We start from the raw sequence: 26196 nt of genomic DNA on the forward strand, positions 1-26196 counted from the left end.
GCATAACGTATTAACACATTCGTGCACTTGCGATCGATTGTTCAGAACAGTTGCCCTAGAAAACGGAATTTCGGTCAGCCGAAAACTAGCTCCGAATTGCAGTGGCCAAAATAAGATCGACAACAAACCACCAAACCATGTGCATCACATTGATACCCCAAGTTAATGCAACTACGAACTCGCTGATGTCACGATCATCGTGATTTGCAGTCGGGCGATCGTGGCGCGTGAACGCAGCACCTTTGAACGCACGAACTAGCCGACGCCAGGTTTACGCATTTTAGAATGATCTTAGTTGTGCTTTTTTTGCCAGTCAATGTCGCCTATTGATACAGATGACTAAAATAGGTATAGGAAACTGAAACGCAAGAGATAGCGGTTGTGACTGCAAAACGACAGATTTTAGTGGTAAGTTTGCATTTGGTTACAGATCTTTGCATGTGATTTGAAATGAAATTATACAGATGTTAGAAGATGAATGACGACGAATCAGAAGAACAACAAAAATTCTTAAATAGTTTCTAATTTAACCTACGCTATTCGATCTTTTTTCGAGCTACTGAATTGTTTTACGTCAGTACTAACCTTTTCTTAACATAAAGAGTTATCTAAAAGACCTTCGATGATATCTTGTCTTTTAGTATTGGGCCATACTTAAGCAATACAATTGCGATTTGGTTCTTCTTCATTTTTATCAATGTGTAGACTAGTAACTGTACATTAATGTGTAGGATTCAAAAACATGATCGTTATGTTTTAGAATTTTATACTGAAATTTGAGAATGCTGTGTATGGAAGGTAGCTCTTGGTTATTTCCTGTATCATGAGATAATTGGCTTCGTTGCTTTTTTTTCTCTCCGTGTGAACGCCCATCTGTTTATCTGTTTAGAGTTCTACGCGGAACAGTGTCGCCCACAAACACAATGCGAACTTCGATGCCACGAACGAATGTTTCGTAGGACGATGAACACAAGTTTCGTCATCGCGAAGCGCGATGTGTGCTTCGCGGGGAAGCAAAAAAACCAGACAAACACTGATACGAAAATTCGCGAATACACACACGAGAATTGTCGAGGGCTTGACCAGCCGCGGACAATATAAATAACTGAACCGCGCACGAGCTTGCTTTAGTCTGACCGTTTTCTTAGCAGGAGTTTGATCAACAGGTAAGTTGAAACTCTTTTCGCGTCGTGGAGCATTATGTTCATCCCTCTGTAGGGAACCGATTTTGCAACCCGGTGTCAGGCCGGCCGGCCGGCTTTTATCGATTACCAAAGTGAAGCGAAGTGATACATAATTCAGCTTTAAGTTTCCCTATGATCTGTGATGTGCACAGTGTTGTGGATCGTGTGTTGTAGCTCGATTTTCTTCCAGAAAATTGTGTAAAAACAAGTGATAGCTAATAGTAGCTGAACCGTGAAACAAGAATGTGCGCAGCATATCGTCGCACACATATGAAAAACCTTGGCGAGATGAGCATGTTTGCCTCAAGGTCAAATCAATTTCCCCGTTTGTGCCGGGATCGAGATACATGAAAAAAATTATGTAAACATTTGCAGTAGGAATAAGCTGTGTAGGTTGCTTCAGCAAGCGTTAGTGGTGAATAGAAAATAACAATTGAAAGTATTATTGAGTAATTGCCGGTTCGCATGCTATCTGCATTCGCAAACGTAACTACCACATCCTTGCAAATTTTGGGCGTAGGCAAAGCCGATGTAGATGAAAATGCCGTCAAGGGCGAAATTAATAGTTGAATCGAGAAAACGAATAAATATGTCCCTAATAAGAGAACCTACCCTGAAAGACATATGAGCATAATGTGCAGTATCAATGACCTATCGTTCGTCAGTTGATAAGATTGTACATAAAACTGGGGACTAATTCTCTCTTCTCCTGCCTAGTGTTTCACCAGCTCTTTCCACGATGCCGGATTACAAGGTATACTACTTCAATGTGAAGGCTTTGGGTGAACCGCTGCGGTTCTTGCTGTCGTACGGCAATCTTCCATTCGACGACGTGAGGATCACCCGCGAAGAATGGCCAGCACTCAAACCGAGTAAGTTCGAACCCATTATACTGCCTTAAACTTTGTACAATTGCTTTCTCATATCTCACCTAATGTAAATGCCATTTCATGTGTTTACTTACATGTCTTACTCATCGTAATTAAAATTCCTCTTGCCAACTCACGTGTAAAGCATATGATGTACTCGGATAGATCTCTTCGTGACATGCAATGGTTTATGCAATTCCCGCGATGAAAACATTGGTGACTGATCGACGGGCGGCACGATTTGATTAACCTTCTGACCGACATAGTCAGAATGCTATCAAAGTGACGTGCCGTCTCCGCCGCCTTCGACACCATGATCGCCATCGTCGATTGATTAAATGTAATTTTAGACATCGATCGATCCGAATCACCGGTTCGACATGGCATGGCGACCGATTATGGTGGCGGTTAAGCTATCGGGTGAAGATGAAAATGAGTGTGTTTAAAATAGACAAAGCGATCACGCGGAATGTGATTAGCCTAATTTTTGCTGTTATGTGTTTGATGGACCATGAGTGTGACGTGTTTAATCACTAACCATAATGCAGCAATGAAAACAGTTTTTTTTTTCAGTTAGAATTTATCTTAGAAGTAAGATTGCTATTATATATCACATTACTTCTTTTTAATAATGGCTGGATTTTAAACCTCTTTCGAACTATAACTTTCGACGGATACTCAAACACGCACACTCGTACTCAAGATACACGTTTACTTTGCATTCTAAGCAGCTGAATCTGTAGTACAATTTTCGGGGAGGAAGTTGTACGGTTTTTGGGTGTAAGAAGTTGGCGCTTTTCCCTTTCGGTTCATCTATAAAACGTAACGAACGTGGGCACGATTGCGTACCGATTGCGATCGCATATTCTTCGAACTCATGCCCGCACCTCACGCTCATGTCTAAAGGTTACCATTGCAGATGCCATGAACAAACATTCCATCTTTCGTTTCAGCCATGCCGATGGGTCAGATGCCGGTGCTCGAGGTTGACGGCAAAAAAGTCCACCAGTCGGTCGCAATGTCCCGCTACCTGGCCAAACAAGTCGGTTTGGCTGGGGCCGACGATTGGGAGAACTTGATGATCGACACCGTGGTCGATACTGTGAACGATTTCCGTCTAAGTAAGACTCGATCTCACTTCGATTCTTTAGTGTGGACTTGGTTCACTTGGGTTCTATCGGTCATATTTTTGCAATCCTTTTTGTTGGGAAGGATCATGATGTGATTTGGTGGTTCGGTTGGTAGTGCGCGTCTATTCCACAAAACCACTCTGCATGGTTTGGTGTAAATTAGCATAGTTTGGGAGTAAAGTTGCTCATCGAATATATGATTCCGATCGAAGAGGATTACCAAAAATACCGATAGATCCCATTCGATCCCATTCGAGATCCCAACCGCCGAAGTCTAAATCTTGCCCGGTGAATTTAACGTTGTCACATTTGTAGAAATTGCCGTTGTGTCGTACGAACCGGATGATGATATCAAGGATAAGAAGTTGGTAACGTTGAACAACGAGGTCATTCCATTCTATCTGGAGAAGCTCGATGATATTGCTCGCGAAAACGATGGACACCTGGCCAATTCTAAAGTAAAGATCGTTTAAATTAGAGCACCGGCGGTCACCATTAGTGATCGTCGGTGTATTAACTCCGCCGAAAGTGCACTTCCATATGGTTCACAATAATCATCCATTTTGTTTCATTTTCCAGTTGAGCTGGGCCGACATTTACTTCACCGCAATTCTGGACTATCTGGGCTACATGACTAAGTCCGATCTGATCGCAAATCATCCGAATCTGCAGAGAGTTGTCGACAACGTAACTTCGATCGAATCCATTCGCAACTGGATCGACAAACGACCAAAGACTGAAATCTAAACTGGCACAATCATTGGTGCTACACACAGAACTCAAATCGAAGAATTCAGGCTCAACGATCGATTACGTCACCAACATACCGATGGATTTATGGTTTTTTTATGGTCTATCAAACCGCACCGCGGCACAATCGAATGGAGGATTATGCGATTGAAATTATGCATGGCACCAACTGAGCACTGAGAAGCAAAAAATAAACGACAGTTCGTGATAACACACGACCAAAATGACACATCAATCAGGGTTGCTCTCGTTGTGAGAGCATATATTTGTAAAAGAAAATAAGTGTACTGTTTTCCTTGCTGCATACCCATTTTTTTAGCTCCCTTAGTGCGTTAGTTTCGTAATCTTATCTACTAACCAAACAGAATGTTTCAGATTCGGCAAGTCACTCACAGATCTTGCCGACCTCAATGTTTGTTGCTGTGTGTTTTTGCCGTATACGTTCGCCAAATAACGGAAAGATAAGGTGTTCTTCACATTTTCATCTTGTGTTGGGTTTGGGAGCGTTCCACGGGTATCAGATTCAATGCTGCCCACCACAGACACTACAAACGAACAATTTCAAAACCGAACCAGTTTCAGCAAGTAAAATCTGAAAATTGCCGCCAAAAAGGCCCAAAATTTGAGCACGATGAAAATCCAGCTAGTATTAAAATTTAACACACCCTTTTTTCTTCTTCTCTTCTCCTTGTCTATAAACCTGTCTACCCTCGACTGGTTCGTGTTGATTTTTCCAGCCATGCCCATGGGCCAGATGCCAGTGCTGGAGGTCGACGGCAAACGCGTTCACCAATCGCTGGCCATGTGTCGTTTTGTGGCCAAGCAGACCAATCTGGCCGGAGACAATCCGCTAGAAGCGCTGCAAATCGATGCCATCGTGGACACGATCAATGATTTCCGCCTAAGTGAGTATAAAGATACCGAGATTCTGTCGCATAGGCAGTCGCGCGTTTCTGTATGTGGTACGGTATGAACAAGTGCGAAATTTTCTTGTTATTTTCCCTTCTACCAGAAATCGCCATTGTTGCCTACGAACCGGACGACATGGTGAAGGAGAAGAAAATGATCACTCTCAACAATGAAGTGATTCCGTTCTATCTGACCAAGCTGAACGTGATCGCCAAGGAGAACAATGGACATTTGGTGCTCGGCAAACCGACTTGGGCAGATGTTTACTTTGCAGGCATTTTGGACTATCTCAATTACCTTACCAAGACCAATTTGCTTGAAAATTTTCCGAACCTGCAGGAAGTGGTCAACAAGGTGCTGGACAACGAAAACGTTAAGGCATACATTGCCAAAAGACCCGTCACTGAAGTCTAAGCCGGTTTTAGTGATCTTGCCATACATCATTGCCTTCGCACAACTCACAAAAAATGCTTCATGGTGGATCGATTTTTCACTCAAATTGGCGCTGATAACGACAAATCTGCATATTGGATACATCCGCTAAATGTTACAAGGTCAGCGATTGACTTTGGCGCGCGGTTCGCTCATACCGCAACGAGTCTTAATTCCTAGTCCGAACTCACGTGTTGACAACGATTATCTTTTATCTTTGTTGTCCTCCCCATGCAACATTTACATCGTAACAATCATTATTCGGTCATAATAACTTAAACTTTAGCTTAATTAGGCTTAAGGATGAGAATAAATGGTGGTACAGGAAATCGAATATGAAAGCGTTGGTAAAATTAATTGAATTGAAAGAAAAAGTTACAACACAAGTCCTCTAATGCTGCTCTTGGCTGTGAATGAACTGTTTGTTTTTTTCAGCTACAAACAATGTAAGATTTTCATTTTGCCAACATATCTCAACGTGAAGCTGACTCGAACCCTTGAACCCTATGCTATATATCACTCTCCTTATCACCGTTTCTGCGTTTTTTCGAAACAATAACAAATCATTTCGTGCACGATCATTATTCGAAATAGACGCAATGATAGTCTCAAGCAGAAATCTTCCCGTGAGTAGTTTTTGTTATTCGCCATGCAATTCCATTGCTGATTTTGAGTGATTTTCCAGAACATATTATGCCGGATAGGCTTATCATTCCGCAAGTTGTCCACGTATACGCAACAAAACGGGGTTGGCACAGTGGTGCTGGACAATGAGAAAACACGGAACTCTCTTTCGCTGGACATGATGGACAGTATTTTGCGAAACATTGTTAACAACCAACATCGACCCGATTTGCGATGTATTGTGCTAGCAGCCAAGGGACGCGTTTTTTCCGCCGGCCACAATCTGAAGGAGCTGACTCCGGAACATGGTTCGGATGCTCACATGGAGGTGTTTCGCAAGTGCTCGGAATTAATTGGCCACATACGATCGGCCCCCATTCCGATCATTGCCAAGGTTGATGGTTTGGCCGCCGCTGCCGGGTGCCAGCTCGTGGCATCGTGTGATATCGCCGTGTGCAGCGATATTAGCACCTTTTCCACACCGGGGTAACTTTCGTCGCCGGAAGTTTGCACGCACAAAGTCGCAATCGCTGCTCATATTGTTCCATTCCAGTGCAAGCTTCGGCATTTTCTGCTCCACGCCGGGAGTTGCTGTGGTACGGGCCGTGCCACGCATGAAAGCTTCATATATGCTCCTGACAGGACTTCCAATTGACGCCACGGAAGCGCTTGGTGCGGGGCTGGTTAGCAAAGTGGTGCCCCAAGACCGTTTGGACGAAGAGATCGAAAACATTTGCAAGGCTATCGGATCAAAAAGCCGATCGGTTATTGAGCTCGGAAAAAGGTTTTTCTACGAGCAATTGTCGCTGGATGTTAAAACGGCCTATATGCGGGGTGAGCAAGTAATGGTAGATAATTTGGCCACGAAAGACGGACGAGAGGGAATAAGAAGTTTTGTTGAAAAACGAAAACCCAAATGGTCGCACGAAAGCTAGCGAAAGAAGACGCTTGCCAAAGGGGAGTATCACGACACCAGGTGAAATTGTTATAAACCGATTCACCAAATAAACTTCATAAAAAATAATCTGGAAAACTTACAAATTTAACGTTCTCCTCGGTGATGTACCCCAAAATCATGAAACTCAATCACTTGACTTCTCAAACTCAAACTCAAACAATAAACTCAAGTGCCGGGATCACAGTTTTAAATTGGAGAAGCTCCGAAGCGTTTTACGTCTCCGCGAACTCATAATCGTTTTGACATAAGCGCAAACGATTTGACATTACAGATTAATGTCAAATCGAGTTTTTACGCTTCGTGTGGCCCAAGCTTGTCAAGCTCTTTGAGTACGAACTGTCATTCTGGTGCATTTTGTAAACATTCAAGTGGTAAACAGATAGCAGTTCAGACGTGTGCTATTATATTTCTAAAATATTAAGATGATTTCCGCGTACTATGTTTTCGATAGCGACAGCGACAGCGACAGTGACGGTGAAGAAACTGCAAATATAAGGATTCAGCGCCAAATATTGCGAGTTAAATCCGACCCACTGAATCTTTCATCATCAGCGTAAGCGTGCTCGAAGACGAAAATGATCAATGATTTTTCTTTCATGTAAAAATATTGTTGCAGGTTCAAGAAAAGTTTTCGCATATCAAAGGAAATGTTTTTAACCATACTTTCCGAAATTGAAGCGAAATTTCCGCCATTGAAGGGAGCAGGGCTGACGCCAAAAGAGAAGTTAGCGGCTACCTTAAGATTTTTAGCTGAAGGTAGACATGGCGTCGGTCAAGATTGGAATGTGGCAATTGCCCAATCGACGTTTTCACCGTTGTTTCGCCAAACATTGAAAATATTGGAAGAAACACAGTGTCCAAAACGGATCAAGCTCGAAATGGATGCCAGTGAACAAAAAGAAGCACGGCAATACTTTTATGAACAAAGTGGAATCCCGGATATCGTAGTGTGTGCAGACGGCACGCACATTAAACTAATAGCGCCGAAGGATAACAGGGATCAATATTGCAATGAGAGGGGCTTTTGTAGTTTAAATGTGTTGATGGTAAGTACGATGTGAATGATTCCAATCATAGCTTTCTATAAAAGTGTTTCTTTTATATTCAAAGATTTGTGACCATACAATGACTATTCGATACGTCAACGCTAGGTACAGTGGAGCAAATGATGCTGCTGATATATGGGTTGCCTCTGGCGTAGATAAGTTTTTTGCCGAGAAATATGGAAGTGGGAATAGAGATTTTAAAGTACTGGGTAAGTAAAATTTTGCTTACATCAGGTATCGTATTGCACGTTCAGAGAAACATATTGTTGCACAAACATTCCATTTTTAAACGTTCCATTTTACTTACAGTTGATTCCGCCTATCCATCCAAACCATGGATTGTAACGCCGAAAAGAAATGCAACTATAAATTCTCCGGAAGCTGTGCATAATAACCGTCACGCAAAGGCAAGACACATTATCGAACGAAGTTTTGGTTTGTTGAAGAACAGGTTCAGGTGTCTGCTAGCAGCGAATCAGCTCCATTATACTCCGGAAATCGTGGGAAGAATAACAAATGTATGTTGCGCATTACACAATTATTGTATTTCCGAAAATATGACAGATCAGTAGATCTCGGTTCCCTTATTTCATTTTGTGTAGTATAGTATCAATAAGTTAATAAATAACTTGTCATTAAAACAATCTTGTTAAGGATTATAATTATCAACTCATAGGGAGCATTGTTGTTAGTTAAGTATCAGCACACATAAATTAAATCAGCACATAAATTTTATTAGGGAACAATCATTTGTATTATAACAACACCTTTAGTATATTTAATTCTTGTTTTATTTCTTAATACTTTCAATAATGTTCTGCAATAACAATGTATTCGTCTTCATCTCTGCTGTTACCGTTGTAAAAAGCTCCATCAAAGCTTCTTGGCTTTTTATAAGCTTTGCATCCGATTCTATCTTAAGTTTCATAGTATCTATCAATTCTTGGTTCTGTCGAAGAACCTCCTCCGTATTCTTACGTCTTGTTTTCCTCGTAAGTGGAACACCAGCTTGTTCGTTTGAGACGTCCTCGATTTGCATTTGCTCAGTCTCCTGGTTTGGCTCCTGCTTTGGATCCGCGTGTGGGTTGTATCCGAAGGTTGCGACTCTGTCTCCGGTGATGGTACATTGCAGATTGTTCAAACTCACCACTCTTTCCTCTAGCTCACTGAGGGGTTTGGTTGTGTTAGGTCCTCCCCGAGTAGCGATTAAAGCTGCTCTGTTCGCCCTCAGCTTCTTTTTTACTTCACATTTGTAGTCGAACCAAACCTTTTAAAAATAATCAACATTTAAAAAAATATATTGAATTAACATGATTGAAATATTATTACACTTACCCTTTTCCATATAGCTGGTGTTTTGATTGGTGGCCCAACTGCATTCAATTCTGTAGCTAAGTTGTCCCAAAACGCAGATTGGTCTCCTTTTTTGAGTGCTCTGGCAATTTCTGGATCCGTTTCCATAACATCAACCATTTTGATGAATTGCCTGCGAGTGATGAGCGTATCTGTATCGATATTTTCCCTAATATTCGATGTTAATATTATTCCATGCTTTCTTATTTCCATTTAAAAGATATAATACTCACATTTTAAAATCCGTTTTAGGTGAGTTAAAAAACAGTTTTAGCACAAAATATCACACACTCTGTTACGGAGCGGACCTAACGCGCGAAGGAGCGTGGTCCGAAATGATCTCGCGTTCACTTACCAGTTCTGATCTTTTTGCCAACGCCTTAAAACCGTTTGTTAATCGACTCATTGGCCTGGGACGGACAGGGTAGATGGGTACTACTACCTGACAGTGGAGGCCTCGAGAGAAGATTGGTTTCCGACTATTAGAGTTCCGACGGAGTGGTGCAAACGATTGTAAGCAGTCAACATCCGGAGGGATCTCACAAGCGGGATCAAACGGTCCAAGACTAAAAGACTTGAGACCAGAGCGTTCCGTAGCCTAATGATATCTGATTTATTCTTCAAATTTCCACGCCTTATATAGTAAGATTTCGGTAAAATTATGCTATTCTTGTCTCGTTCTACGCATGCATTGATTCTCGGTAGTGGTCTCCTTTTTGGGTCTATTTTCGGTTCGGTTCGGTTGATCTAGGTCCTATGCTGCGGCCATATGTTTCCTACGCTTATCTATCGTAATGTTTAGATTACTCTTGCCTGCAATGTATTTTTCAGATGCAGTTTGGATCAACGCGGTTTCTGTATATTTTAAGATGATGATAATTTTATGATGCAAGCTGCACCCATGCTGTGGTCTCTGTGGATTCTGCTTCGTTTGTTTAGGATTCTTAAGACCCCTCGGTCGATCGCGTTCTATGGCTTGGGCTTAACGTTCTTAGAATTCGTGGCTTATCTTTATTGCTTATGACGCTAGGTTAGAAATCGTCGCGTTCTCAACACACTCACAATCTTGCGCGCGGCGCATTGATCGACATCCGTTGATACCCTTGTCGCGAGGTTTCTTAGCGCTTACCTAAGATTCCAAAACCCTTCAATTCCTGAAATTCTTGTTCAGCAGCAGAGTGGGTCATGCGCTGAGCAATTGCCGGTCTCCGTGGGAACGCGAGTAAAAGAACGCTCGGTTTGGTCTCTCAAACTGATTATTCGTGAATGACACTTTATTAAGAAATTTCCATGCCTTATATACCAAATTAATCGCCCCCTGCTGAGGAGATCGAAAGAGACAACCATTCTCGTTCTTATCTTCTAATCGCATCTGGAGGTCCAAACCCCGTTGGTATGGACCTCTTGGTAAAAAGTTGATTTAGGCCGCCTTCTAATTTTGGTCTTTATTTTGATTCCTCGTATGAGCCCGTATGGTTACCTAGAACGCACGATACGGTTGCATTAATAAACGCATCACGATTACTGCCATGCTTATGCCGCCGCCTGCTCGATCGGGTGCATTACTGCCTATGCTGGCCCACGCGGCGTTATCCCTTACTCCTATCCTTCGCTAACTGGTGTAAAATGTAGTTACCCTAGGAGGGATTTTTCGGATTCTTTCAAACCGACCTTCGTGGTACTTAACATTTACATATTTAGCGAGTGGTGCTAGGTGTTATGCGTTGGCCTAGACGCTGTTCACGAGAAACAGTCCCGTTCCCAACACCGAATCTTTCCGGGCTATTTTGAACTGCGATAGCAACAGAAATACAACAGAAACAGGATGTTTCCCGCATCGGGAAATTTTATAGCACTCTCGATGAAAAAGCCTATGCGAAAACAAAACAAACGTTGGCAGTCACAAAAGATCAAGTCTGGCAACACTGGCTGTCACGCATGTCAGTTGTTTTTCCAAGTGGAACCTTCTGTCATGTTTCGTTTTCATCTTGCCCTACGCGAGGAGCGTGAATCAAAAATGTCGACCTGAAGAACGAAAACGGGATCCCCTCCCAGTGGTGTTCGTACGGTAAGCCCCAGGCCCCCCGGGTGAAGGTGTTTTGCATCATCGTACGGGCTCGCTGCGTGGTTGCCCACGGGAGGTTGCCCTCGTAGGTGCGAAACTGGTTTCTACGAGCCCAGCACCCGAGGGGGTTTTTGTGTTATTATTGTTGCCTAACGCGTGCAGCGTGAAGGTGCAGCGGGGAACTTTGGAGTTATTCACACTGAATGTTGTGTTTCTGCACTTTTTCAGCGCAAATACGGGGTGTGTGAGTGTGCTCACGAAACATGACGAATGCTTCGGAGGGACACTGGGAACCGCTGGCAGAGATCTATCTGTCACATCCGTCGGTGAAGAACAAGAAGAAGGGCATCTACTGCCTGTGCAGCCGTGTATTCATCAAGAACTACTACGATGTTTACGTGTCCACCCTGGAGCGTGGTGATTCCGTTTCCCTGATATCATCCATGGACCCTCCAGTGACCGCGGAGCACCCCAGTTCTCAAACAGCAACAACGGCGACAGTACCACCAGCAGCAGATCCAGTTGCCACCGAGGGAGCAGCTTCCGGGGAGCTGGAAGCGCATGCAGAAAGCGAGAACGTAGAACCTCTGGACCTGGATGTGCTGGATCGCGCCGAGGTGGACGATGTGTTCATCGACGAGCCACTGGTGAAGCAGTTGAGTTTCGGTCGCGATGGTTCGCGGAAAATTCCCGCGAAGTGGGGCGACCGTGATGCGGGAACGGTCAGCGACGCGAGCTGCTATTTCAGTGCGAGTGCCAGTCATTCCGACACTAACTACTGCAGTACCGATGAGCACGAGCACGTATTTTATGCTTCCGGTGTACAGCAGCAAGGTAGTACAGTTCCAGTTGCTGCTGCTAGCACCTCCAGCACGGCCATCGTTTCGTCCGCGATGCACTCCAGTGATAGTGGAGCCGATCTTTCCGAGCGGCACAATGAGCGGAAGTACTCACTGAATGATCAACTACTGGAAACGGGTCGCACTCACTTCGAGCTGACCGAGGATCTACGTACTGCGACAGGGGGAAGATCATCGGGTGCCTCGGTATCGCGCAACAACAGTCTTCCGGAGGCATTTGGGCGCGAAGATTTACACGATGCATGGGAATCGTTTTGGAGCAAACACGGTGAAGCGATTATTTGGGAGTCGTGGATCGAGAAGTACAGTGATTACATCAATCCCGGCTATCTGGAACCGGGTGATCAGGGACAAGCGACCGGAACGAACAGTCCACACGATGCAAGTGAAGCCACACCCGGGGCCGCGACGGACGCGGACAAAGACTTCAGCTTCGACAACGATGCCATTGCCGGCGGGGGCACGGAAATCATCGTTTCGGCTTGTTCGCCCCATCCGTACACGAAGTCGGCCTACCAAGCAAACCACTGGCCTATGAGCGGGTCCGGCGACGCGGAACTGCTTTGGAGCACCCATCGCGGAGGAAGCGGTGATAACGAGTCCCTCCTAAGTCCGCGCTGCGATTCCGTCACCTCCAGCATACCGCTCACGATTGGTACGACCGATTCCATGACGAACGTAACGCGCATGACGATTTCGAGCTATGACTTCTGTAGCTCCAAGGTGAGCTCGCAAAGCTCGCAGCTGAGCGAAAGCCTCAGCTCGGAAGTATCGAACAGCCACAGTTCGAACAGTTCCGACTTGCTCGAAACAGAGTACCTGGTAGGAGCGGGAGGTGGCGCGTCCGGCGGTGCCATAGTACCACCCGACGAAGACGCGGCAATGGACGGCGAACAGTACTGGCAGATACTATGGCAGCAACACTTTCAAGAACTGTACGCCAAGCGTTACCGTCGGTTCATGACGGACCACGCACACGACGTTGGCGGCAGCGAAGGCAACGACAGCGGCGAATGTAGCGCCAAATATCATAAACGCAAACGCAACAGTAACCGGGGAGCCAGTGGAGCTATGGAAAAGCTACCGGAAATGGTCGCCGGTTTGAGGTTAGCACGAAACGAAGGCACCAGTACGGAGGAACCTAAGGACGGAAACGATGAAGCGAGTAGGAACTCTTCCAAGGAGGGTCAACCGGTGGAAGATCTGTCGTCGATAATGTCGGCATACGGATTGCCGACGGTTTTCGGCAAACAGATGCCAGCCGGCAGTGGGGACGATCGGCCACCGTCGAACGATAAGCCGGTCACGTTGAAGCGATGCCACGAGAGTGACAACGAAGAAACGCCCAAAGAGCGACTGAAGGCGGCATTCGAGCTGATGGGTTACGCGTTTTCCGATCCAACAAACGATACGGAATCGATCATCAACATTAGCGGAGAGGTCGTTTACCGGAAGAAGCATATTCGATTGGCAAATCGTGTGCTCAAAATGAAGCATTACCGACCTCCGAAGCACACGTACTTCGACGACGATGGCAACGAGTTGTCGGTAGGTGGAGACAAATCGGACCCGGCCGCGCCGGAAGCCCTGCTGCACACCTCCTCCGATGATGAGCCAGCGAACCTGGGAGCCACGGCCGCTGCCAGAACAAACACCATCCGATCGAGCTCGATTCTCGAGTACACCCAACTGCTGGTCAGTGCTGGAAGGGAGGGCGAATCGAACGTCGAACGCAGCGACGTTGCTTCGGCGGTGTCAGAAGATGCATCGACGGTGGCAGAAGCAGCTTCGTCTGTGGGCGAGCCAGAAGTCGCTACCACCATCAAGAAGGAAAAGAAAAAGAAGCGCAAAACCAAGTTCGTCGCCAGTCTACCTGCCGACATTGCCAACGACAAGTCGCTGCTCAAGTATTGGTACAAGCGTTTTTCACTTTTCTCACTGTTTGACGCCGGCATTCGGCTCGATCGCGAGTCATGGTTTTCGGTAACGCCGGAGAAGGTGGCCGCCCACACGGCCGAACGATGTCGCTCGGATCTGATTGTCGATGCGTTCTGCGGTTGCGGTGGCAATTCGATCCAGTTTGCGTTCACCTGCCAAAAAGTCATCGCGATCGACATCGATCCGCGCAAGATCGAAATGGCGAAACACAATGCTTCGGTGTACGGGGTGACCGATCGGATCGAGTTTATTACGGGCGATTTCCTGCAAGTGGCGAGCCGTCTGCGAGCGGACGTCGTGTTCCTCTCGCCGCCGTGGGGTGGTCCCAGCTACATGAAGGACGAAGTGTACGATCTGGAGCAGTCACTGCAGCCCCTTCCGGCGACTGAGTTGATGCGGGCGGCGCAGCAAATTAGCAAAAACGTGGCCCTGTATCTGCCGCGGAACTCCAACACACAGCAGCTGACGATGCTGGCCGGGCCGAACGGGGCGGTCGAGATCGAGCAGAACTTTCTTGATCGCAAACTCATCGCCCTGACCGCTTACTATGGTGAGCTGGTCAACGAGTAGAGGGCAAACGCAACACAATACTGCATTCCTTTGGTCGCCGCAACACAGCGACAACAACCACCAATAGTGGCCACTACTTGCCGGTAGTGGAATTGCCAATTTCCCAGCGCACAATCTTGCTTCCTGACCTTCGCTCCAGTAGCTTCTTTCTGGATGTGGTGGGAACTTGTCGACGTCGTACGTTTGATTCGATTCTGATTTAGTGACAATTTTTAAGTAGATTCGTGTACAACTGCACAGTAGAGTAGCAGTTTATTCTAACATCGCCGTCCAATAATGCAATTGGCCGATATCATCGCTGTCTTGTGTGACTTCTTCCGGGAACACAAACATTCTAGCTGACAAAGAGTTTTTTTTAAAGATATGCGTTGTCTTTGCTCTAGCCAGCTACATTTTATTAGGACAATCTTACGGTTACTTTCGCGGCAGAGTGCACGATACTTAACTGATAGCCGTAACGATACGTTTATTGTTCGCTTCGCATGTATTTCAAAATTGGTGTTCGTTTATTTTCGTTTCGAACTATAGCCGTATTTCAATGATCATCTTTTTTGTATTCTGTGAGTGAAAGAGTAAGAAACGAAACAAAGGTAATAAAGTAATATTAATCTACTAAATGAACGAAACTGTTTCACTACATAAAAAAACAAATAAATTGCATTTCGTTTTAAATCGATCGTGCTGGCTTCTAGCTTTAAATTATATGAGCTGCGTAACGAACGTGGCACATTAGAGTAGATTCCATTTGTTTTACATGGTTATTCTAAGCCGAAACAAAGTGTTTACAACAAAGATAACACATGTCGAAACATTAAATCTTCAAAAACACTGAGCTGTTTGAGGAATTTCGTCGGAGCTTCAGCTATTTGAGCTTCGTCCTGAGCTTCTTCCCCATTATGTAATTGTGAAATTGGACAAATCTTCGCATGGAGCCTAAAACAAATGCTGAACATTCATACTGTTGAAGGCATTCTTTTACGTCTACCATCGTATATGAAGAAAAATAATACTTCTACACCCGCAAATAACATCGAACAGCTTGGTGTCCATTTGTGAAAAATATGCACAATGGAAGAAAAATTTAACGGACTTATGGTAAACTCGAAAATCAGTGTTTTATGTATTTTGTTTTCGTCACTCATTGATTGAACTTTCCATTTATGTAATACATTTTCTTAAAATTGGGAGTTTGAAAACTACTAGTATTTTCTTTGCCTAAATCAACATATTAGCACATTTAAATTGTTCTATAACTGTTATAATCGTTAGTAAAATTTCTGAAACATCAACTGTTAATTTCCGAACAAATACCGGCCCTTTTCAACACTTGGTTTCTATAGCTGTTGTTTGCATAGTTTGCATAAAATTGTTTACAACCAACAATGTGCAGGTTCTATCTAAATCCAAATTGGTAACTAATTCTCTGGACTGGAAACTCTTTCTATGTTGTGTATCCATTCCTGGAATACTTTCAACATCCTGACCTAACTTCTGGCCAACAGCAACTCGTCCTCACGTCGACAACTAGCTCTCGCCGAATGTGGTGTGAAGGAAGTTCATGTTCAAGGTTGACGATTTGACGCGGCATCGAAACAGGTTTTAATCGTTCGGTTTGGCTTCTGTCGTTCCACTGGTTACAACTTTAGGACTTCCCGTTCATGTTGTGGTTACCATTCACGTACCTGTCTTACGAACGAGGGAACGAACTTCTTCGTGTGCCACCGAATACTGTTGCTCGTGGTACTTTTTTGCGCCATAAGGTAAATCTTTACCTAAAGTTGCCCAATGCTTCGATGGGTGCAACCAATAAAGATTAACGATGGGTGGCGCCGGACACGACATAGCCCGCGGGGACAGGCATCATTACTTTTTGCGGGTTTTCATGGCATCGCGGCATCCAGGATAAGCATGTCCCGAGGCGTTATCTGCTCTCATGGGAACTTGCGCTGCGCTTTCGGAAAGGTTAATGTCGACAAATTGTTGGTTATGGGCGCATATGACGAAGTCGATCAATATTTTAGAGATCGTTTCGATCAAAAGTGGAATGCTTTATCGTCGAGGATTAAGGAGGCTCTGCTCTGTCGGAATGCCATCAATCCGTTCATTCGCAAATCATTATCAACTAACTTGCAGGTCAATTCTAGCCGGTCAAAGGGATGAGAAAAAGCCAGAGGTTATCTCAATTTGAATGAGTGCAATCTTCACGAGAAATGAATGTCCGTGTTGCACATCGAGAAGCTTGCATATTTTATGCTTCTATTGACCCCTCCGGTTGTTTGGTGCGGTAGAAATCCCAAATTAAGCAACTCGTTGGGTTGCTGCCATGGTTACGGAAAGTTACCAACAAATATATTGTGACGGTGTAAATGGAGTTGTTCATTGGTGTGCTCTCTCGCGTAGTTTCGGTGAGTTTAGTAAGTGTTTCCGGTTAACCCGTTTAATGAAAATCATTTTGACTGCGATAATTATTCCCCAACATTAACAAGAATCGAGTCAAACAATACGTTCCAATTTGTGTAGTGTTATTTACATTACAGTAAAGATGTCACATAACACATCGTTCAAAAAGTCCCGGGACTAACTATGAAAACAACATTTTATCGGCAAAATTCTTTATTATTCATCAACATAATCTCCTTAAAGTGTAATACAATCATTCCACACTTCTCTAACTTTTCAATTCCATGTTTGTAGAACGATTTGTCTTTTGACTCAAAATGACCCTCAGTAGCAGCGATCACCTCCTCATTCGAGCCATATCTTTTTCCCTGGAGCATCTTTTTGAGATCCGTAAAGAGCCAGTAGTCGCTGGCCAGATCCGGATGAGGAAGCAGTTGAAAGCCTAATTCGTTGAATTTCATCGTTTTGATTGAATTGTGCCATGGTGGCTTTTGTTCCATTGTGAGCAAACGCGGCACCCATTTGAGAAAACCTTTTTCATATCCAATTTTTGGTGCAAAATAGTAAATGCACTACCAGTTGATATGTTCACCATCTTAGCTATCTCGTGCACTTTCATTTTGCGGTCATCCCATCACGATTTTCAATACTTGCTTTGGTGTTTTCGGGATTACTGCCTCATTTGGCCGACCCGAACGTTCCGCATCATTTGTATCAGCACGACCGCATAGAAGTCAGCATACCTCCGAAAAATGGTTGGTTTCGACGGAGTAGAGTCCGGACAACGTTTTTCAAGCCATTGCTGAGCTTCAACAGTGTTTTTTCCCATTAGAAAACAATGTTTTATCAACACACGAAACTCGCTTTGGTCCATTTTTTCAGGATTGCAAAAGTAGCGTCACTTTAACCACTATAGCTTTCTTGGTTATGCTTCGAATTACATCAAATTTTGACACACCTCATCTGAAGGTTGGTACTTCCGAACGTCGGTATATAAATGGCATTATTAGCGCCATCTCTATGTAGTCCCGGGACTTTTTGAACGGTGTGATATTTCTGCTCGTTGCTATGGTGGCTGTTTTTGTACCGTTCTAGAGATTTATAACAAACATCTTCGCTAGGCTACCGAAACCCAACATCTCCAATACACGGACACATTTCCAAACAGGTTCCTTTTGTTTGTACCACACCATTAAACATACGAAAACGCAAGGTGCAATGACGATGGTGAACAAATTCACCTTGCCGCGTACCGATCGAAGAATGGTCGTGAAAAACGTGGTCGGAGCGGCACCGATTTGATGGGTGGTTCGGAGCCGACTCGGTTGTTGGTCCTCCGGGGGCAACAACGTTTGGGTGGTGACCGGTCTCGGTTGTCAGTCAGTCGGGACACTTCGAACCAGTACGTGTGCACCGGGGTTACGGAAGATTGTGCAATAGGACGAAACGTTTTACCTTTCCTTTCCGTGCCTTATTGATAAACGTTGACAGACTGCTAAAAAGCTTTCCAGGCGGTAAGTTTGGAAAAGATTGCGATGCAAGCTCTACGAAGGACACACAGCTCAATGAACTTAAAACTCGCGAAAGTTCCAGAACTTGCCTACGTCATATTGAAGTCATCAAACCGGGGCGAAAGGCGGGGAAGTTTAAAAGCGGACAGGTGCTAATTTAATTAAAACACCGCCCGACAGCAGGATATAGCTTAGCGGCCAATAAAGGCGTGTGCAGGCCAGACAGCGAGTGGCTCGCTAAAGTAATGGCGAAAGCACGCGAAAACCTCGAAAGGTTGGGAAAGTCCCACAGTGATCCGACGCCACGTTTCTGCCAATTTCGTTCCGTCCACCGAAGCGGTAAGACTTGCCACGACCGAACGGGAAGGTGCGTGCCGCGATTAGTGACCGAGTGCTTACCGCGTGTAATCGATACTATTGGGGTCACCGTCGCTGGCTGGACGTTTTTGGTGCGGTCGTCTCGTGAAATAGTTCAGTTTATTTAAACACGATTTTGGGCATACGCTCATGTGCGGTTTAAGTGCGTATGATCAGTCGAAAGTATCGATCATTGCGGACACAGCATCGATGAACCGCAAAGTTCACACGAAACCCATCGAGTAATTGCGCCAAGCCTCTCTGGGTCGTAAAAGAGTGGGCAATGTTTCCGAATGGGCCTTTGGTTGGACATAAAAAGCTGCTTTTTTTGGCTTTCATTGAACAAGTGCCGTCCATGCGGCACTTCATAGCATGCCTGATAAACATTGTTTGATTACGTTCCCATATCCTTATCGTAGGTACTAGGTTCCCAATCAGGCGCCGAGGGCAGCAGGGCAGCATTGGTTATTTTCTCAAGTGATTCGTTCGTCTATTGCCGTGTGACTTTGTGCTACTAAAAATGTATCGTTCCCTACCACGCCATTGGAAAACGGTAATAACGAAACACAATCAATTAGTCCTATTACTAACCGAATAACGAGTCAACAGCGGAATTACGTAAGCCACGAGCATTACATGCTTTCAGGAACAACACACACGCTCCGGGTTGTTTAATCGATTAACGTGCCCGTTTACCACACGGCGGATATATTACAGCAGCCTAATGGACAAAGTTTTATGTGTTTTCTTTTTGTTAAGTTTTTATTCCCCAGAACCCCCTAAACGTTCCCTTAACGGGTACCTAGGCATCGCGCGGAATCGATCCAACAGAAAGTTTTGAGCCTTGCGTGGTCATTGTAGGTCGTTGCTACGGAAACTCGTTTATAAATGGGGTGCGTTTTGTTGCACATAAATTACCGCAATGGCCATGTGGAGCTTGTAAGAGCAAGAGCATTTTAGTGCGATGTCTGGCTTAAGAATTTGCTATGCGCCGTAAACGGTGCCATGTTGAATTATTGATAAATTGTTTAGTTAAAAAAGCATATCCCCCCCGATACGAACATAGCTGTGGTTCCTCAGGCTCTCTTTAGTTCATTGTTAACCTTCGTTGGTTCGGAGCTGGGTTGGAAGTCGAAGCTCAGACCCTACCAAGAGACGAGGTACAGCTTCCAAGTATTGTGTGGCATTCTGTGCCGTTCGATCAGTCATCCCACGCACCTGCGGACCGTTAACGAACCATCCCAAGACCCAATAAACTGCATCCGATCGCTCACCAATGGTTTGCATGGTGGTTCTAGCGGCGTGGCGTGGGCGCCATCGGTTACGCCAACCCACCACCGGTGGTTGTTGTTGTTGGGTGGATTGAGCAACAGCGCGACCATGGCGCTGGGACGGCCTGGTACTACACCGTCCTCCGGTGATGGAGAAGAAGTTGCTGATACGCAATGATGATGATATCATATGCTGCTCGACAGGTACCTGAGGCGCATAAACTTTTTTTTCGTTTTCTCGTAACAACCACCTTCACCGGGACCGCTTGTTGGTGGTAGTGGCCACCGGCCACGGTGGTGACAGAGACGATGCGGAATGTTTTAACCCGCTCTCCTAAGCGTGTGTGTGTCGCTGATCATCGGGTCTCTGGTCAAACGGCAGTGTGTTTGTGTGCGAGAAACAGAGAGAGAGCGTGATTGGTCGTGTGATAAAACGAGAACGCGAGCATCGCGGGTTCGCGACACTGCGGCCAGGCGAGTGAGAAAACTTCATTCAATACCCGTTTTTACGCCTCAAAGGCTGCGGAGCCCGAGCAGCGCCGCCGTGTTTCGCGTGTTTGGTCGGAGCAAACAGACCATCGTCGAACGCGCGCCTATCCGTGGTTGGTGCCGCCTTAGCGGACTTTAAAAACGCTTCCAGTACACACAAATTGGAACAAAATCGCGCGCGCGAAATGGAAACCCGTCCCGTGAGGCAAAAATAATAGTTGTTTATGTTGGGTTTGCGTTTGTTTGTTCCGTTTCATAGCCCGTACGTGTCCGCCGTTGTTCTGCTGACCCGCGTTGCCGCGAAGCGCAAAAGCATTCTCGTCCGCGCGGTTAGCCTCGCAGTGAGTGATTGAAAACCGACCCTAGGAGATCAGTGATCCACAAAAGTCAAAGTCGCGAAAGCAAGCGAGCGGTTCTGTGAAATTATGCGACAAAAATTGGTGCACTATCATGTGAAAATCTGTGACTGTGTGCGATAGTGAGATAACGCGAGCCATTATCCTGCAGTGTTTTGAACCCCGTGTTCCCAAAAGCTACCGCAATGGATATCGACACCGACTTTGAACGAACCATCAACAGCGCCATGGAGGCACTGGAACACGCGGCCGAAGATAGCTACGACGGGGACTTCAAGGAGCGGTTTGATCGTAAGTTTGTTTACCGTCTTCTCCACCAGCTGATAGCGAAACATTGGCGCTATTACCCCGAACGCGCCCCGAACGGAACGCCGAAATGGCGGATTTGAGATAACAGGTCCAGGAGAACACACAGGTCGGTGGACCACTTTTTTTTTGCTCGACGACTTTCGTCATGTTTTGCCGTGTTTTGTAATCAGACGGCAGAATAGACAACTGTGTGAGCAGCTGAAACGCTTCCATTTGATAAAAAGCAACCAAAAACGCTCCTAGTTGGGCAAAACGGCCTTGACGGACAGGACGGACCTTCCTTTTGTTTAACAGATTTTGGGCATAAAATCGGCAGTTTGTCTGATGGCATAACCGATAAGTTGGATGGCGGTGTAAAAATGTCAAACATTGGTACCTCAGAAACCAGCTTAAGATCGAAACAATAGTTGCCAATTAGCGAGGTCTTTCCGTACTGGCCAAATGATGCTTCAATCTTGTTGTTTCGTAACAAACTGGGAAGCTTCATTGTTACAACTCGTTGAGCTTCTATTTTGTTGTAAGCTCAAGAAAATGATCCAAAATCGATCGGGAAACATTGTTGTCTTGCTTCCGGGGGGCTCATTCGAGGGTTGGCTAGTTTTGTTTCTTTGGTCAATGGTCAATGGTTGCCGTGTGCTTTTGGAGGCTATCTGTTTCAAATTAGCGATTGAAGCTATCAATTAGTACAATCCATCATTATCTTTGCCACGCTCATTTGTGGCCGCTTCGTAAGGTTCCGGAACGTTTCGGGGCCTCCCTCCCCGATGGCTAGTTAGCCAGCAAAATAGTTCACCCGTTTGGCCCGTACAAATGCCGCCTGTCCATATAGGGCACGGACCCAAGGATATCTCGGATGGTGACGAAATGTTTCTGATCTTCTAAGGTCCTCTGGACAGATGGACGGTTCAGGGTGGGTTTCCGCGCGGTGGGTCTCGTGTGTGGATCACGCGCACTAAACGATGGTAAATAGCTGACTAGAGAGCTGACCACGAGCGCCGCGTGCGCCATAAAAGGGTGCAATATTTGGTTTCCTAATCGCAAGGTGTGCGATCTGCAGAGGGCCAGCGAGGTGGACAACGAAGTACAGCGTGAGCCGTGTTCGTGAGTTGCTGGTCGGTCTTGGGCTGCCGGCCGACACAAGGGCGCCCAAGTCTGAGAGCGTTTTTGATTTGATTAATTCTTTCGCTTCGGTCGCTTCGTGTCCCTACCTCCCTAGCTGACGCCAACAAAGTACATAAGCTTCCACGTGGTGAATATAACAAGGATTTCGTTAACCGTCGCATGTCCGAATACGGTACTGCCGTCGGAAAATTGGAGTATTTTACGGTTGCCTTGCTGCACTGATTTTCGTGACTAGCAACTAACAGCGCCACTAACGACTAACGAGCGATCGCGGCCGATCTGCGCAGAAAAGGTTGCAGCTCGCAGGTATTCCCGCCCCCGGATCTAGACCTGGAATGCCATTCGTTAGGCTTTAGACCTGGCCAATCATAGATCTAGTGGAGCGTACGCGCCGCGCCGCGCATTCACGAGTATGTTTCGAAGCTGATTCCTGTCTGACGGAAGGAAGAACTACATAGGGCTGAGGGCGGCTGGGGCTAGGGTCTTTGTACCAGTGCACCCTCCGCAAAACAAACATACACACGCACACCATAGGCGACCAAACACGCTCCAAAGCTACGCTCCCGTCCCCGGCAAGGAAGCTGGTTTCTCCGGTGGGTCGCTCCGGTGGGCGTCAGCTGTGTGGCTCAGAAATCTTCGGTAGAGATCTTGTGTGCGCCCCCACGATTGTGCCTCACACTATCCCGTTTCGTGGTCGTGCCGTGCCGTGATCGCAGAACCCCTCCCCGGTGGGTCCGTCGCTCGAAACGCTCGAAAGCGTTTAAAAACTAAAATAAGGTAAACCGCGGCGCCGGTGTGTTATATGGGACTAATTTATGCGCACTGGAAAGGTTGTTGGGGTTTGGTTGAAATAAAATATTTACCCTCGCACACCACTACACACCGGCCGTTTGGGGTGCTGGTTAGGGTATTTGAGCAGATTTGGTCAGTCTGCCGCAAGCCGGTGGTGAAATCAAGGAGAAACTTCCGATTTATCATCGCCTCGCCATGTTGCAGAACTGGTTTTTGTCTGCAAAACCTACCACACCACTTGTTTATGAATGGCGATGGCGAAAAAAGTGTTATTTTGTTGACATAATTTGCCAACCACCAGCCAAAGTTCCCCAAGAATGCTTACCGCATCGACGGCGGAGAGATGCCGCCAGTTGATGGTCTATGTGGAATTGGAAGTTTAAGGATTCAGTAACATTAGTAGTTGGCTCTAGATCGTGTTTTCCAATGATTCTGGATAGTCTAAGCTTTCGCCACATTGGACTCAACTTTTGCTTTCCACGTCCACAATAAAGATAGACTTTTTCGAAAACAGGGTCAGCGCTGGTTGGTGTGTGATTATTTTTACATTCGTCGTAGCTTAAGACGCTTTATTTATGGTAAGCGCGTCTCCCCCCAGGCCCAAATGGGGTGACCAAAGCGTGTAGGTAGCAGAAGAACGGACCGGTGTATGGTGTGTGTGGCCTCAAATGGCGGGGGTTTGTCATTAGCGAACAGCGGTTCTGGACGACCAGCATCTCAAGTCGCAAACCTAAAACTGACGATGGCACCGAGATAAGCATCGCCGGATCCGGCACGGGAAGGTGTTTATTTGTTTGCACTTCTCACTAAGATAAGATAAATCATCCGTGCGCAGTTACCGTAGACCCTCGGGGTGTCTGCGGTTAGGTTACGTCAATAGCCGCAGTTTGCCGGCTGGTTCACGTCACTCGAGCCCATTAGCCCGGCCCGATTGACACTGGGACGAGGAAGCTTAAATTGAGAGTCAATAAGTACGGAGGACGGTTGGCATCACCTGCTAATATGCATGTCCGCTCTGCTACTACTTAGCACTTCGGGATGGCTTCGGTGTTCGGATTACTACACGTGCCTTTAAATTATTTGAATTATTTGATTGAATTATTATATTTAATTCAGGAATTTTGCTGCTTAGAAAGGGCAAAAAAACCATTTTTAACCGCTTGTTTGCGCGTTTGGATCATTGTCCGTGATGGAGCCGCCAGACCGCGGTGCTTATCCCATACCTGGAATTCCGCGATTCTCGAATTCTTCGTAATTACTTCCCCTGAGTCTCACATTTCTTGTTTGTTCACTCTCGGGCTGTCGTTTCTACGTTTGGGCTAATGAATATTTCAACGGTGATGAGCCGACGGAACCTCCTGGAGTCACAGGCGCCCCGACCTCCACGAGGGTTGATTGCGCGCGCGTGATCTGTGCACAGGTTCCGGTTTCGCGGTCCTCGAACAATCACGTCTATTCATTGACTTCAATCTGGAGGAGGGCGTCGTTCGTTTGTTTTCTTACAAACTGCGCTCTGGTGGACCATTTTTCAACCTCCAAAGGAACGGCTGCTTGAACGGCTTTTTGATGAATTTTAAATCAAAGTGCCTTTAAGCCGGAGGTTCCTCCAGGGTGACTGCGGGTCTAGGTACGGAACGGGGTTCGAGGAACACCAAAGGAGCACACCAAAGGATAAACTGTCACCACGGACGGGCCATCAAATTAGGGGCAATTCTTTCATTTGCTTCGCCTTGTCAGTGCGTAGCGGCTCGGTGCAGGAGATAAAAACCGGACAAATAAATTAATTAGCATATTATTATCAGCGAAGGTCACAAGACCTACAGCAGCGCTCCGTGGCACCGCGTCACCTATGGGTATCCGTGCCATGTGGCACTCCTTGATACGTTGAGCTACGGTGACTTTGTAGCTTTTGCACAGGTTTTTGTATGCTGACATTGAGGTGAGAAAAACAATCACAAAACGTGTCACCTTTGTGCCACGACCATCAAATGGCGACGGTAGATGTAGGTGTTACGCAACGTGAGACGACTGTCGAAGACCCGGTCCCGGTCGGGCTGATATTTTGCCTAACAGGATTTGTTTAGGAAGAAGTTTGAAAGACACAATTGAATTCTTGTGTTACTGGGGTACCGTTTGATTGGATTTGTCCATTTTACTTTCAGTTTCCAATAAGTTTGACAAGAACCTGTCAGCGTAATTCATGGGGCTTCGGCCTCGAATTGAACATGTGGTGCGTGTTTGCATATTTGCACTTATAGGTATTATGAGTTCTCTAAATGTAGTCTGTCTGGCGGTTGAAATACGAAGACTAGGTACGACGTGTGTAAGATGCCTTGACATTAGTTCTCTCTCTGGTGAAACCTCTGGTTTCCATAAAAAGCAAAGTATTATTTTCCTCCAGATTATTCCATACTTCACCGTAAGACCTGTTGAAATACGATATGTCTTTATTTCTTCTTAGTAAATCGCATACAAACGACCTATTAACCTGGCCAAAATCGGGTTACGTGTCGGGCAAAAGGGGGAACAAAGCCGGTTTTTTCACAGTCCGCCCGGGCTTCGAATCTTCCTCCAGCGACCCGCGAATGTATCTTGGCGTGGTACCGAAATCGAACCCCGTTGGATCTGCGCCGTCAGCCCGGCCCACGGAAATACCGCGGCGGTTCTTTCGCGTGGCACGAAAGAAGCACACATCGATGATCGATGCAACGGATACAGCGAGCCCGTAAAGCGTAATAATTGAACCTACGCAATTGCCCGCTTATGGCAGGACCGGTTCGAGCGGCAAGATAATCGACGCGATCTTCGCGAATGGCTTGGGCTGGTAAAAGGTGGCCACACATTGCTCAAATTGCTTCCATGCAGCACTCGGGACCGGTTTTGCCGGGCGCGGGCTGGAAA

General features: G+C 46.0%; 5 protein-coding genes across 5 annotated transcripts in view; all 5 read left to right on the top strand.

Annotated features, from left to right (window-relative positions):
• Window positions 1-1099: 1099 nt before the first annotated feature.
• LOC128278803 (glutathione S-transferase) lies at window positions 1100-5590 on the top strand. The gene is made up of 7 exons (XM_053017531.1): window positions 1100-1166; window positions 1902-2056; window positions 3007-3174; window positions 3499-3641; window positions 3763-3925; window positions 4671-4838; window positions 4946-5590. The coding sequence occupies exons 2-7, from the start codon at window positions 1924-1926 to the stop codon at window positions 5254-5256; spliced, it is 1086 nt and encodes a 361-aa protein (XP_052873491.1). The 5' UTR covers window positions 1100-1166; window positions 1902-1923; the 3' UTR covers window positions 5257-5590.
• A 249-nt stretch (window positions 5591-5839) lies between these two features.
• On the top strand, window positions 5840-6921 carry LOC128267660 (enoyl-CoA hydratase domain-containing protein 3, mitochondrial). The gene is made up of 3 exons (XM_053004546.1): window positions 5840-5900; window positions 5960-6384; window positions 6452-6921. Exons 1-3 carry the CDS (start codon window positions 5874-5876, stop codon window positions 6831-6833), a joined length of 834 nt encoding a protein of 277 aa, XP_052860506.1. The 5' UTR covers window positions 5840-5873; the 3' UTR covers window positions 6834-6921.
• A 321-nt stretch (window positions 6922-7242) lies between these two features.
• On the top strand, window positions 7243-8494 carry LOC128268341 (putative nuclease HARBI1). Its single transcript, XM_053005398.1, has 4 exons — window positions 7243-7409; window positions 7473-7902; window positions 7967-8111; window positions 8212-8494. Exons 1-4 carry the CDS (start codon window positions 7279-7281, stop codon window positions 8472-8474), a joined length of 969 nt encoding a protein of 322 aa, XP_052861358.1. The 5' UTR covers window positions 7243-7278; the 3' UTR covers window positions 8475-8494.
• A 2754-nt stretch (window positions 8495-11248) lies between these two features.
• Window positions 11249-15212, top strand: LOC128277522 (uncharacterized). Its single transcript, XM_053015992.1, has 2 exons — window positions 11249-11323; window positions 11549-15212. Exon 2 carries the CDS (start codon window positions 11584-11586, stop codon window positions 14686-14688), a length of 3105 nt encoding a protein of 1034 aa, XP_052871952.1. The 5' UTR covers window positions 11249-11323; window positions 11549-11583; the 3' UTR covers window positions 14689-15212.
• Window positions 15213-21201: 5989 nt separating this feature from the next.
• LOC128268822 (mucin-5AC) overlaps window positions 21202-26196 on the top strand; it is a 31497-nt gene continuing 26502 nt past the window's right edge. Inside the window, exon 1 of the mRNA XM_053006075.1 lies at window positions 21202-21363. Coding sequence (XP_052862035.1) covers window positions 21258-21363 — 106 coding nt within the window. The 5' untranslated portion in view covers window positions 21202-21257. The remainder of the gene's footprint in view (window positions 21364-26196) is intronic.

This window comes from Anopheles cruzii, chromosome 2, assembly GCF_943734635.1.
Source record: "Anopheles cruzii chromosome 2, idAnoCruzAS_RS32_06, whole genome shotgun sequence".
NCBI classification, from domain to species: domain Eukaryota; kingdom Metazoa; phylum Arthropoda; class Insecta; order Diptera; family Culicidae; genus Anopheles; species Anopheles cruzii.

Coding starts and splice junctions, on each gene's coding strand:
- LOC128278803 (XM_053017531.1), top strand. CDS start 1,924: ATGCCGGATTACAAGGTATACTACTTCAATGTGAAGGCTTTGGGTGAA. Junction 3,926..4,670: donor CAAACGACCAAAGACTGAAA/TCTAAACTGGCA, acceptor TGATTTTTCCAG/CCATGCCCATGGGCCAGATG. Junction 4,839..4,945: donor GATCAATGATTTCCGCCTAA/GTGAGTATAAAG, acceptor CCCTTCTACCAG/AAATCGCCATTGTTGCCTAC.
- LOC128267660 (XM_053004546.1), top strand. CDS start 5,874: ATGATAGTCTCAAGCAGAAATCTTCCC. Junction 5,901..5,959: donor TCTCAAGCAGAAATCTTCCC/GTGAGTAGTTTT, acceptor GTGATTTTCCAG/AACATATTATGCCGGATAGG. Junction 6,385..6,451: donor AGCACCTTTTCCACACCGGG/GTAACTTTCGTC, acceptor GTTCCATTCCAG/TGCAAGCTTCGGCATTTTCT.
- LOC128268341 (XM_053005398.1), top strand. CDS start 7,279: ATGATTTCCGCGTACTATGTTTTCGATAGCGACAGCGACAGCGACAGT. Junction 7,410..7,472: donor CTGAATCTTTCATCATCAGC/GTAAGCGTGCTC, acceptor ATATTGTTGCAG/GTTCAAGAAAAGTTTTCGCA. Junction 8,112..8,211: donor TAGAGATTTTAAAGTACTGG/GTAAGTAAAATT, acceptor TTTTACTTACAG/TTGATTCCGCCTATCCATCC.
- LOC128277522 (XM_053015992.1), top strand. CDS start 11,584: ATGACGAATGCTTCGGAGGGACACTGGGAACCGCTGGCAGAGATCTAT.